This window comes from Peromyscus leucopus, chromosome 2 (assembly GCF_004664715.2).
Source record: "Peromyscus leucopus breed LL Stock chromosome 2, UCI_PerLeu_2.1, whole genome shotgun sequence".
Lineage (NCBI taxonomy): Eukaryota > Metazoa > Chordata > Mammalia > Rodentia > Cricetidae > Peromyscus > Peromyscus leucopus.
The window spans coordinates 78435612-78449370 of record NC_051064.1 but is presented as its reverse complement, the minus strand read 5'-3'; the positions used below and the strand labels follow the sequence as shown (position 1 = coordinate 78449370).

The window sequence follows — 13759 nt, the reverse complement described above, 5'->3', positions numbered from 1 at the left end:
GCTTTGGCTTGGCCAAGTCAGGGGCTTGTTCCCGTGAGGATGGCACATTTGAACTGTCGTGATGAATGATTGCTTAGTAGGGAAGTGAAGGTGAGCAATTATGAGTGTTCTAGACAGATATGCTAAAGCCCTGAGGTGCAAGAAGTGTAATGTTTCGAGGAACCTATAGAAGGTTAGTGTGACCAGAGAGTGGGCTAAAGTGGGCATGGGTAGTGACTTAGACTATAGGTCATGCTGTACTTTGTAAGCTATGGTATGGACATTGACTGACTTAAAATTACCAGGAAACTGTTACTGTTTTAAGCAACAAGGAAAAGACAGTTTGCCTTTTTGCTGCAGGATGGAGTGGATTAGAGAGACTCAAAGTGAATGCTACAGTACCCAGGAGGCTGCCTAGGTGAGAGCTAGGAACCTATACTAGGGGTGCCAGAGGAAAATGAGGAGACTTAGAAGAACCAAGAAGCACCTTAGGAATTGTACTTAACTGGAGTCTGCTGAGCCATGAATGGGAGTGATGAGAATAAAGGAAGTTTCATGAAGACTCTTAGCTTTCTGGATGGTGTAATGAGTGGATGAGCATAATAGCTATGATAGTAACCTGCTGGTGGGGATGTGGCATGATGGAATCTAGGAGTTGATCACCTATAAAGCTTTCATTTAAGTTAGGCAGGTTGGAAGCTTTGAGTTTGAAAAATATACTAGGTAGAAACCCAGTCAGTAGCCACTTAAGTAGAGGACTAGCAAGAATAAGACAGATGGGTTCACAATAGGAATAGTGAGAAATGAGGAAACAGATAAAAACAAAAATAAAAACATTTCCTAGAAAACTGTGTTAAAGATGGGATGGCCATATTTATAATGTTTGGGTTATCCAAAGAGACCATGGGCCAGGGCCTAGAGGGTGTAAAGAAGGGCCCTTGACATTCAGTGTGTGTATATGTCTGCCAAGGAGGGTGAGGATCTGCCAAGATCTATGCTCTTTCTTAGGGATGGATAAAGATGATGCTATTATAGGACTAGAGGTAAATAGTTTGAAACTTATTTTAAAAACACAAAAATGTTGCCCACGAAACAAAAGAGTATTTTAATCACACTCAGTACTGTTCATGTGTGTTTCCAGGATGCTGAGAAGATGGGCTTTCTGATCCAATTAAAAACACCTGAGTTATTGGAAAATAAGTATGATCTTCCTGCCTCCCCAGAGGTGGTAGCTCAGCTCCAGAGCCAAGTTCTAGAGCTGCAGGGGGAGCTGAAGGAGTGTAAAACACGTAATAAGCAACTCCATGACAAGCTAATTCTTGCAGAGGCAATGATGGAGGAGATGGCAACGCCCAAACCTGTGCTGCTGAATGGTAAGCATCAAGAAAATGTGTTCTCTATGAGCTGGGTGAGTAGCCCACAGAACTGCCTAAAATACTATTCCTGTTGTTCAGAATTGTGGTAAGTTTGTATATAAGTTTAATGAACTGCAGTGATTAATCTTAACTCCTGAAAGAATGCACAGTGGATAAATATGAGAAAGGAAACAATTGTCTTCTTATTTTGGAGTCTGGACTAGTGAGACTTGTAGTATTCTTAGGTCATGGAGGCAGGGGTCTCTGTTGCATTCCCTTGAAATCCTGTATGGGTGCCTTGGTTTGAATCTGGATTTTTTTGGACTAGCTCCCAGGCCTGTGAGAGACTTAGCAGGTGGCAGTATGGTTTGTTAAGTGATGGTCTTCTTTGCAGAGTTATCTGACTAACCTAAGGCTCACCTCAAATGCTACTGACTTCCTCTCTTCTGTACACTTAACATAATTCCCTACTCATGGTCCTTCTGGGACCTATGGGTTAAAATATTCCTAAGGAGGTAGAATCCAAATACTTGGACAAAACATCTCAGACACTTGAACTAGGTGGCTCCTAGTTCAGAACAGTAGTGCTTCAAGATTTTGGACCACCAAAATTAGGAGCTGTGGCTTTGTTGGAGGAAGTGTGTCATGTCACTGGAGGTGGGCTTTGAGGTCTCCTATATGCTTAAGCCATACCCAGTGAGACAGACTACTTCTTGTTGCCTTCCTATCAAGATAGAGGACTCTCAGCTACAGCACCATATCTGCCTGTCATGTATTGCACCATGATTATAATGGACTGGACCTCTGAAACTGTAAGCAGGCCATCATCACAATTAAATATTTTCCTTTATAAGAGTTACTGTGAAAAAAAAAAAAAAAGAGTTACTATGGTCATAGTGTCTCTTCACAGCAATAGTAACCCTAACTAAGACAGAAGTTGGTACAGGGACTGGGGTATTGCTGTTAAAGACTGGACCATGTTTTTGTTTGGAGGAATTTGGGCTTTGGTACTTTGGGTTAGGAAAGAAGTAAAATGCTTTAAGTGCTGCTTAATGACCCTACTAGTAGGAGCATGGAAGATAGTGGTGCTAAGAGTGATTTGAACTGTCAGGGGTTGGCTCAAGAGGTTTCAGATGAGAAAGTTTAATATGTTGCCTAGAAATCATTCTTCTGATATTTTGGTGGAAAATGTGGCTGCTTTTTATCCTGGTCTGAAGGGTTTGCCTGAGGCTGAAATGAAGAGTTTTGGGTAAATCTGTTGGCAGAGGAAATCTCAAAACAGGCCAGTATAGACTCTGTTGTATGGTTACTAGTGTTATCTCTAATGAAGATATATAATGAGAATGAACAAACTGAGCAAGGAAAAATACAAAATGTAAAATTTGAGGAGAAAAGGAGCACCAGAAAATGGAATGGAGGTATGTCCTGTGTTCAATGAGATAAACAGATTAAGAAATGGGATAAAAGAAGTGGTGACTTCAAGGCAGCATCCCACCCAACTAAGTTTCCAATTTGTGAAAAGGAATTAAAGAAAAGCTTGGAGTCAGCTGTGGTGGTGCATACCTTTAATCCCAGCACTGGGAAGGCAGAGGCTGGTGGATCTCCGAGTTTGAGGCCAGCCTGGTCTAAAGATTCAGTTCCAGAACAACCAATCTTTGGCAGTGAAAGTGACCATCAAAAACGGAAAGCTGGTGAAGATGTAATTGATCAAGGGGGCCATGTTCCTGCTCCAGTAAGCAGCAGACCTTGGCAACTTCAGCCACATGACCCTGGCTTTAAAGATAGCAGAAAGGACTAAGGAGAGTCACTGAGGCAAGGCATATGTCATGGGATCCCTGAATGGAGGCCAAGTGAGACCATTTGCATGAAATTGTGATGTTGAATCCTGGATTGTCTTGGAGACTCCAAGATTTTGGAGATGACAGAGCCATGGGATACCTGCCAAGGAAAGCTGCTAACAGGGAGTGGAACCAGCCTAGGAGAAAGAAGTGTGTTGGATGTAACATTTGGAGTTTGCCCAGCTAGGTTTCGGTCTTGCTTTGGTCCTTAATTTCCTCACTGTGCTCCTTCCCTACCTTTTGGAATGGTGATGTATATCATGTGCCATTATATGTTGGAAGTATGTGATGTGCTTTTTAATTTTGATTTTACAGGGGATTACAGTTAAGAGATTACAAGAATCCCGGAAGAGACTTTGAAGTTTGGACTTTTAAATATGGTTGAGACAGTGGTAGACTATGGGGACATTTGAAGTTGGACTGAATGCATTTTTGTATTATGATATGGCCACAAGCCTTTGGGGGCCAGGAAATAGAATTTGGTGGTTTGAAAGGAAATGCCCCCCAAAGGGAGTGGCTCTATTAGGAGGTGTGGCTTTGATGGAGTAGCGATGGCCTTGTTGGAGGAAGTGTGCCACTGTGGGGGCAGGCTTTGAAGTCTGCTATGCTCAAGATACTGCCCAGTGTCTTAGACCACTCCCTGTTGCTTTTGGATCAGTATGTAAGGGCTCTCTGCTCCTGCTCCAACACCATGTCTGCCTGCTTCCCACCATATTGATAATGGATTAAACCTCTGAACTGTAATCAAGACACCACAATTAAATATTTCCTTTATAAGAGTTGCTATAGTTATGGTGTCTCTTCACAGCCAACCTTCACTAAGACAGCCAACCCTCTGAGAATCTGGAGAGTACAGAGAACCCTCATAGAACACTTTAGGTCAGCACAAAAGTAACATTTGCATCTTTGCAAATTTTTTATGAACCTACAAATGTGTCTATGTTGACACTTGATTTTGATCTCCTGCTGTAAGCAAATGACAGTCACATGGTGAACCTTTATCCACAATAGGAACCTTTATTAAACTCTGTGTGCCAATCTGTTCAAGACTCTGTGGTGTTAGGAGCACAAAACAGATGAGGTCTGTTTCCAGCTTCTGTTCTCGAGTGTGTGTGAAGACAAACTGCTAAGTGTATAATACAATGCCTGTGAAAAGTGCAGCAGAGAAAGTAGAGCAGGATGAGGGGCTTGTGGAATGATTAGTGAATAGGGTTCAGTAATTCCTATGAATGTTAGGATGCTCTATGATAAGGACGAGGAGCAGTTATTGTCCTGGGGAAAGGAACTAGGGCAAAGGCCATAGTATTGTTACACTTAAGAACTGAGGTATAGAGTAGAGAGCCCAGTTACATGGCTGGTGTGCATGCATGGGAGAGGGGCAGATGTGGAAGGTGAGGTCAGCAGACTAGGTGGATGGGCTATCAGAGACCATTCTAGGACTTCCCTTCAGAAGAATAGAAACTGTTGGAGGCTTTTGAGCCACACAGTGACATGATCTGACTTAAGCTTTAGAACAGGAGTTGACAAAGTACTGTGTGTGGGCAAATCAAGCTTGGTGCTTGCTTTTGTGTTTTAAGCTTATTGATACTCAGCCCCATTCATTCACATATCATCTGTAACTGATCTATTATGAAGTAGAGTTAAAGGTATGCTAGGGACCCTAAAGTAAAAATGTATCATTTCACTTTTTGAAGGAAATAGGCCAACTTATGTTTTAAAGAAATAGTTTCCTTTGCAGTCCATTGGAAAGATAGGAAAGACCACAGTAGAGACCAGCTTGGGGGATGTTAAGTTTCTGGCTAAGGGTTTGTTAAGCATCCCAGTAGAGCCTTCAGGTAGGAGACAGGTGTGTTTGGAGTCTAGAAGAGGAGAATAAGCTTGAAAAGAAACCAGGGAGTAGCCACATATACTGATTTTGATATTGTATAGCTCAGATCCATAGAGGTGAGGCTGAGAAGTTCTAGAGGTTAGAGGTTGGACTGAGGAGGGGCAGCAGGTGAGGTGGGACACCAAGTAAGGGTGACATCTCAGCATCTCAGAAGATGAATTAGAGTTGTGGTCAGATAGTGATGGTAAGATTGATGGTAAGAGGCTTTGAGGATCTGCCTTGGTGTTTAATGAGGCCTCTTCTAAGAAGAAAACCTCTGTGGGAGGGGCCTGATGGGCATGGCTTCCAGAGGGACAATATGGAGGCCAGAAGTTGGAGAGATCAAGGTTAGACACCTCTGTGGAATTGGGAGGTGTGAAGGGGTAGGGCCACCAGGTTCCAAGTTGTCAATGAATCTATAGAGACCCAGTGAACCAGGGGACCGAGATGACTGAGGAAATTGGGGTAATCAGCAGGCAGACTGTAGGTAGGAGCTGCACGGTTGGGATTTCTGGAGGAATGAGTGGTCTGCATGTGGCAGCAGGGAGCACAGACTCTTATAGACCTCCAGGCATATGATTCGGGATCTGGGAATAAGAACCTCTACCACAAAGGCTGCAGAAGCAGTTTTCCTCAGGACAGCCTAGGTTTTCTTAGATCAAGGACTAAGACAAATGTTCAGAAAATGTCTTAGTCAGGGTTTCTATTGATGTGAAAAGACACCATGTCCACAGCAACACTTACAATGAAAACATTTAATTGGGGTGGCTCGCTTATAGTTTTGGAAGTTTAGTCCTTATGGCGGGGAGCATGGTGACATGTAGGCAGACATGGTGCGAGTGAAGTAGCTGAAAGTCTTATATCTTGCAGGTAACTGGAAATGGTTTGAGAACACTGCGTGGTATCCTGAGCATAGGAAACCTCAAAGTCCACCTTCACAGTGACATACTTCCTCCAACAAGGCCATATCCACTCAAGCAAAGCCACACCTCCTAATAGTGCCACTCCCAAAGAGATTATGGGGGGCACTTACATTCACACTACCACAGAAAGTTTGGCTATTTCTAGCTTGCCAATAAAAGATTCAAGTACTGGATAGGAAATTGTGTAAGATCAGGGCATTTCTAGAGTGGGTAAGGGATGGAGGTAATCCTGGGAGCCCTGAGTTTCCTGTGGCACTAATAAAATGAGTCCTTGATAATTGTTGAACCCATCATACACATTAAATACATGATCTAATTGAATCTTCCTACTGTCTTTGGAGGCAGTTCTAGTAATTATTGTCTCCATCTTAAGCCCAGGCAGCAGTTGAAGAGAGGAAGTGACTTGGACACAGTTACTCTGGTACTCATTGCCAGGGTTCCATATGAAGTAGCCTGACTGATGAATCCAAAGCTTGCATTCATTCTTCTTCCATGGGGCCTAACACATAATAATACTCTCTCTCTCTCTCTCTCTCTCTCTCATAGGGATATTATGATGCTTTGCAGCCAGAGGCAGCTTCCTTTTAATTTTAGATTGTCTCTTAGGTTTACTTACTTGAGGTTTCAGGGTCAGTCACATTCTATAGAATCAGACTTCTTCCCTCCTTTCCCATTTTCCATTAATCCTTCCTTCCATCCATCTAGGCATCTAGTCACCCTGTTGGTTCACATTATCTGCCTGCCTGCTTTGTCTCCAGCCAGCTTGGGGAGTAGGAGAAAGACAGTCCACATAGACTTCCCTACCTTCTGAGATCATTGACCAGTGTTGAGGGTGGGGTGGCCCTTTAGAGGTAAAGTGCTGTGGCAGAGGTGACCCAGCCAGCAGAGGGACTGGCATTTGTCTAGGACTTGCCATCTGCTCTACACACTTGCTGAGGCCGTAGACTGCAGCAGCCAGGTGCTGGCTCTGGCTATCACCCAGAAGCCTCTGGGGCTTCTCTCACTTTGGAAAAGTGAGCATGGGTTGATGGAATTCATTTTCTCACTCATACTTTTTTGAGAATTTGGACTTAAACCATTTCAGACAAGCTGTACTATATTTATGCTTTTATGTCCTGTTATGGCAGCTCGATAGATTAATTTTATCTTATAAATTGCATTTTGCCTCCCCAGTGTTTTTATTCTCCCAGTTGTATCTTTGTGTTCTTCTCAGTTGCTTGGCTAAATTTCAAGTTTGCCGTTTTATTTTTCTTTCTCATTGCCAGGGTCTGTAGCTCAGCCCGTTGTGAGAGCAGCCTACCAGGACAACCCAGGCAAGCAAGAAGGACCTGAAACCACACACTCTGCTTGGAGAGACAAGGAAGTGGAGAGTGACCAATACACAAGCTTTGAGATGGGTGAGAATTCAGCCACTATGCAACAGCTACTGAGTACTAGGCATTGTTCAGGGCCGTTTTACATCAAAGTTCTTACTAGGCCCTGAAGATCCCTTTTTCGGGGGCTTCATTATCGTTCCCATATAACACAAAGGACAGGTGAGGTTTTGTGAAAATGACTGACTGAGGATCTCATAGCTGGTAGGGAGGCAGTAGAGTCAGGGCACAACAGAATGTCAGTGGGGCTTACTGGTCTATTTTCAGACTCCTCTGCAAGGCAGAGGGCAGGTTCAGGTTGTTTACCATGAGAAGACACAGTGTCATCTCTCAAGAGACCTCACACATCAGGGACATGGGATTGTAGCAGACTATTACCGTACAGCTTGGTGTTGGCTGTTGTTGAGTTGTACTCTGTCCATCCAGGAGGAGTGGGTCCAAGGAGAGCCTGCTGCTGAGACCAAGACTGTGAGCTTTCCTAGTAGGTCAGTGGGGATGATGCAGTGATGAGTGAGGACTCCAGCAAGTTGTATCCCCTCCCTTTAACTATGAAGTGTTATCAGCACATAAATATATACAAAGGACAGTACAACAATGATGTACGTTCCTGTCCAGTCAGGATGAACTAGTGCTTATGCTTATTCTTTTTACCTTAGATCTTTTATCCTTTCACTAAAAACAAAATCACTCTTGTTCTGGATTGAATTCACTTTGCAAGACATTATGGTCATTGGGAATTTTAAATCAGTGACAAGATGGCAGGGGATAACTAGCCTATTGAAAAAAGACTGAGCTGTGGCCCCCGGTCCCCTTGCTGTGCATTCTCCCCCCAGGCTGGAGGTTGCTGTGCTGATTGCATGGTCTTGTGCTTTGGGGTGGTTTGGCTTTCAAGAAAAAGCTGCTGTGCCAGGCGGCAAAGTGCTGGTTAGCTCAACTGTGGGTCATGGTGTAAATGTGAAATGTCCCTCACAGGCTCATGTGTTTGAACACTTGGTCCCTAGTTGGGGGTGCTGTCTTTAGAGGTTGTAGAATGTGGTTTTTGTTCATAGCTAATGATTAGTGGAGGTTTCTGGACTGTTCCTTTCCCACTCAGTACCCCTTTGTCACTAAGCTGCATTTATCTTTCTGAGTGTGCCTCCAGAGCTGTGCACGCGTGGCTGCCTCTGCTTGAACTCCCTGTTCTCTTCTTGCCTCATTGAAGCTTCATTCTGAAGTCCCCGCCCAAGATGTACCTTTTGTGGACAGGGTTTTTGAGTATCCTAGCACTTGAATACAATTCTTTATTCAGTGACTAGCCATCTCGGGGCTGCATGCCATGGGTACAACTTAGCTTTGGCTCCTTTTTCAAGAACACTGTGGTAGGTGCTTGGGGAAGGAATGGAGGGCATCAGTTGTACAGGTACTATTGGTCTTATTCTTGAAGGTTTAGAGCTATCACTACTCCGGTAAACCCCAGTCATAGGAGTGGTGTGGCAGAAGGCAACATTTGCAGTGTTTCTACTTTTTACTTTGGGTAGCTCCAGCTCTTAAAAGCCTTGCCTTCCACTCCAGTAACACAACTCAGGTGAGGTGCTAGGTCCATCGGCAGGTCTTGGCATATGCATGGTCTAAGTCCCAAGGCCTACCAGCTTGCAAGTTCAAGTATACAAACACACACACACACACACACACACACACACACACACACACACACACACATTTCCCACAACAACATTCATACAGTTCTGACCAAACAGTGGAAGTAGTTTGCTTAGATCTTCATCAAGGGCTGCTGAGGACAGAATAGCAAAGTTACATGGTTTTACTGGTGACAGTGAGACTTGCTATGTATTAGCCTTGGAGCTGGGAAGTCAAGTCCCTGCCTCTGCTAAATCACAAATTGTTGTAGACTGTGGACTTTCAAGAGGACTTCTTTTTTGTAGGGGAGGGGCATGTGTCTTATCTTTTTTGTTAAAAATAGATTTTTCTCTCACATAATGTGGACTGATTATGGTTTCCCCTCCTTCTACTCCTCTCGGTTCCTCCCCACCCCCACTCCCTTTCTGTCTCTGATTTGAAAACAAGCAGGTTTCTAAGGGATAATAATAAAATATAGTCTTGGTGACAGCCTGGGTTGTTTGGAGATTCTTATAGGGCTCCTTTGGCCAACAGCTCAATTAGATATAACCCAATCCCAGTACTACAAGCTTCATTTGGTGAAGAGAGTTGGACAGTTGGGACTGTCTTCTCCATTATTTGGCGATTTCATTTAAATCACCTTCATATATGTATGTATTTTAGCAAGTGTCTGCTGTATTAAGTTTCTATACTACCTTGAGGGTATGGGAATGTTATGCTTGTTTCATCATTAGGAGCAGAGTTTAAAGTGGAAGTCTAAGTGTGAATGTGAGCATGCACACTCTCCCTGGCACTCTTAGTATTGTATACCCAAATATCAGGGCCATTCAGTCTCTCTCAAAGTGACATTGGTATAGGAGTTACATTTGTCTTTGCGTCATGATTCCTTAACAAAAAATAATGTGACTAATCTTTAGTTCTTTGAGGGAACATTTTCATGCTATCTAATGCAGGCCATAGTGTAATGAGACTGCTGTATTTATAGGGGTGCCCAACCTTTTGTCATTGCAGCATGACATTATGGTCTACAGATGTGTTGGGCTGCATCCATAGCTTCCTGGAACACATGTAACTTATGGAGCTAAGGTTGAATATGTGTATATATTTCCTTATCTTGGAGGATAACTCCCTGGAACAACATTTTTATTGAGTGATCTCTTGCTTGTTCTTTCTGTCCCTTACATTCTGAGCTCCAAGAACTTACCACATACCCTTTCCATCACTCATCCTGTGCCAGATACAGAGAAACAGATGAATGGCATGGTCCTTCCTTGATAACACATTATGCACTGTAGAAATGCTATATTGAGAATATTTCCATTAATACATATACCCACTGTTTTCTAAAAACCATATGATGATGTTGGCATGGTAAACAGAGGCAAGAGTGGACTTGAGACTCTGAGGAACAAATTGTAGAACCCGTGGCTCCACAAAATGTTGATATGGTTGTCTTTCTGAGAACTGTCATAGGTCATCTGGCCCAGCTCACATCGTTCCCCTTAAAGCCTTTTCTTAAGCTAGCTCTTGCTTGGATGTCTCCCATGATGATATCTTCCATCTTTGATAGGTTGGTTCTAGGAAAGCAAGGGGCATTCCTGGGTTCCTTTACTGTTGTGTTGAAAAAAACTATACTAGCCTTTTCCTGATGTTGTTCAGCTCTTTCTTCTCACTGAGGAGTATTCTTTGTACTTTACAAGTGAAATTCTGGAGGCTCAGAGTGTTTCATTAATTTTCTCAAGTAAGATTATTCAAAACAAAGTGGCAAAGCCAGTGTTGAAAACCAGGTCTGTTGATTTAAAAAAAGAAATAAATGATATTTTTCAGGCCTAGAAAGATGGTCTTGGTAGTTTAAGAGCACTTACTGCTCTTGCAAAGGACCTGTCTCAGCACCTATGTCCAGGCAGCTCTCAATGGCCTCTGATACCAGTTCTGACCCACCCTCCTGACCCCCAAGGGCACCCGTATGCAGCATGTGCGCATAGACAGACAAGCAGGGGACTGCATAGCCCAAAGGTGAGCTCGCAGAAAAAGGAAAATTAGACCTGAGCATGGAAGGACGAGTGGCCCTTGAGGGCACAGTACATGCAAAAGCATGGAAGCATGAAGCAGTGTGACGTGAGCCGAAGATTCTGATGATTTTGTGGGAACTGTCTGTGGGTGGTGTGTGGGCCTGAGATGCCTCTAAAAGATCACAGAGTCTCAGAGTATGAGTACTGATGGGTTTTCAGTGTGTTGATGGTTTATCTGGTTAGATTAGAACATTAATCTGAGAAAGGATGGATTGAGTAGTAAAATGGTATGATTTTTAATCCAGCTTTCTAGAGCATGACAAAAATTCCTAAGACAATAGTTTAAAAGAATAGAAAGTATTTTGGCTCATGGGTTCCAGCCCAGGCGCCTGTACTTGGAGCCTGTGGTGAGGGAGAATATCATGCGGGATGGGGTAGAGTATAGTTGTTCACCTCATTGTGTCTAGGAAGCCGAGTGTGGGCAGTAGTCTTAATATCCTCTTCAGTGATGATTTTCTTCTACTAGGCCCACCTCCTAAAACAGCACAACCTTCCATCAATGCTGTAAAAACCAAACTTTAATGCATGGGCTTTTGAATATTTAAGATTCAGAATTGAGCTATGGGAAACACTACAGGCAGGTGGCTTTTGTGTTAATGTTGACTCAGCCATGGCAGAGGTGATACTGACAAAAATTAGTATTTGATTTTCAGATTCTGAAATGTGTCCGCCTGATGACCTTGCCTTATTACCAGCATGCAAAGAGATCACTGAAGACTTACTAGGCCCAACCTCCGTAGTCACTTACTTGAATTCCAAAAGTCAGCTCTCCGTTAAAGTCAGTGTGATTGGGAGTGACCAGTCTGAGAACATCAATAGCCCCAATGACACAGAAGACTTAAAACAGAAAATCCACAACTTGCAAACTGAGCTGAATGGCTACCGGAACTTCATTGTCCAGTTACAGAAGCACTCTCAGTGTAATGAGGCCATTATCACAGTTCTGTGTGGGACAGAGGGGTCTACAGATGGCTTGAACAAGCCTAAGGGCAGTATTGATGAAGACGAGATGACATTTTCAAGTTTGCACCAAGTACGATATGTGAAGCACATGAAAATCCTCCGTCCACTCACCCCAGAGATGATTGACAGAAGGATGCTAGAGGGCCTCAAGCAGCAGCTGGTGGAACAGGAGCAGGAGCTACAGAAGGAGCAAGATTTGAACTTGAAACTTTTCAGTGAAATCCATAACCTGCAGAACAAGTTCCGAGACCTCTCCCCTTCAAGGTACATCCTATTTCTTCCTGCCCCAGCCTCCTTCCTATTAAGCCTGCAGTTCTCCCAGGCTGTTGCTAGGCAGGAGTCCTGGAGCTGTGGGGGGATGCTGCTTCTTGGACAGGTAGAATGTCCCCTGGGGAAAGCTTTACCTGGGGTTCAGGCTGCCAGGGGGAGAGTGAAAAGCTAGGCCACACACCATTGTTCTATGCCTCTGAGATTGGCAGGGCAGGTGCTGCCCTCCTCAGGCTGAGGACTCAGGGTAAAAGCTCCACAGCAATCACTCGGAATGGCAGTGTGTTTGCTGAGCTGCAGTGTTTATTTTTGAACTGTGTCATTGGCTTTTGCCATGTTGTGGAAGTAAAACGGATGTCCTAGGTAGGTTGGGAGGAATATAAATGTTTTCCATATCTTTACCCTTTAAGGTCATCTTAGAGAAATAAGCCTGTGTTGAAAGCAAGAAATTCTTAGGTCATGAAGATAATGCTTTATGGTTATAAATATATACATTTGCTTCATGAGATATGGCAAAATGGGATCATCTGTAAAGTTGACCTTCATTCGTTACTAATTTGAGACAAACACTGTTCTGAATTGTTAAAGAGCCAGAGTGATTTTTTTTCAAGACTTCCCAAGCAGCAAGACTGAGAGAAGCTTATTTATTAATGGGCTGTTGTATCAGCCCCCAGGCAGGAAGTGTTTGATTTTTGTTTGTTTGTTCTTTGTTTTGAAACAGTTTCACCCTGTAATTCAGGGAGGCCTCAAACTCACAATCTTCCCTGCTTCAGCCTCCTGAGATCTGAGATTGCAGTTGTGTATCACCCCAATAGGTGAGGAACTTGATTATTTAACCCCAGACACACTAAACAGGAGGCACTCTCAACTTGTTTTTGTAGAAAGAGAAACTGAGTCTCAAAGAAATTGCTATGACTTGCCTGTGAGTATTCTAGTCAGAGCCACTGGCCAGGGTTCAAGCCCATACTTTCCCACTCTTCCTCCTCCATAGAATTGGCCCCCACCTCTAAGGTGGGTGTCATGTGATTTGCTTGTAGGTTATTGGTATTAACAATGGTCGTGGTGAACTGAATTGCCTGTCAGGCCACTCTGGATCAGCTTGCTGTGGCTACTTTTCCTCTCTGAGTTTTTGTCTCTGCTTGCTCTAATACTCCTAGGCCTGCAGAAAGAAGGGTAGTACCTGGTGGTAAGGAGGTGGTATTGGATGGTAAAAGTTTGCAGTCTGTATGTTTGAAAAGCAAAGCTTTACCACCTAAGTACCTTTGAGAATGATTTCCTTTTCTGCATGAATCCATTTGTGGGAATCCTGGGAGACCTAGGTACTATAAGATAACTTGTTTCCATGGCTGATGGGCCCCCATTACTCAGTAAGTGGTAGCTAGGAGTCCGGCTCTTTCAGTTGGAAGTCAAGAGTCCTGTCTTTTTACCTTTGCTATACATATGTTTGTACTTGGTGAGAATTTTTGGTGGGTCCCTGATGCTTAGGGCACTTGTTTCTACAATTC

General features: G+C 43.5%; 1 protein-coding gene across 1 annotated transcript in view; it reads left to right on the top strand.

Moving 5' to 3' along the window:
• The window catches only part of Cdk5rap2 (CDK5 regulatory subunit associated protein 2), a 186428-nt gene that overhangs the window by 130894 nt on the left and 41775 nt on the right, over window positions 1–13759 (top strand). Inside the window, 3 exon segments of the mRNA XM_028885700.2 lie at window positions 1121–1352; window positions 7228–7359; window positions 11678–12251. Coding sequence (XP_028741533.1) covers window positions 1121–1352; window positions 7228–7359; window positions 11678–12251 — 938 coding nt within the window.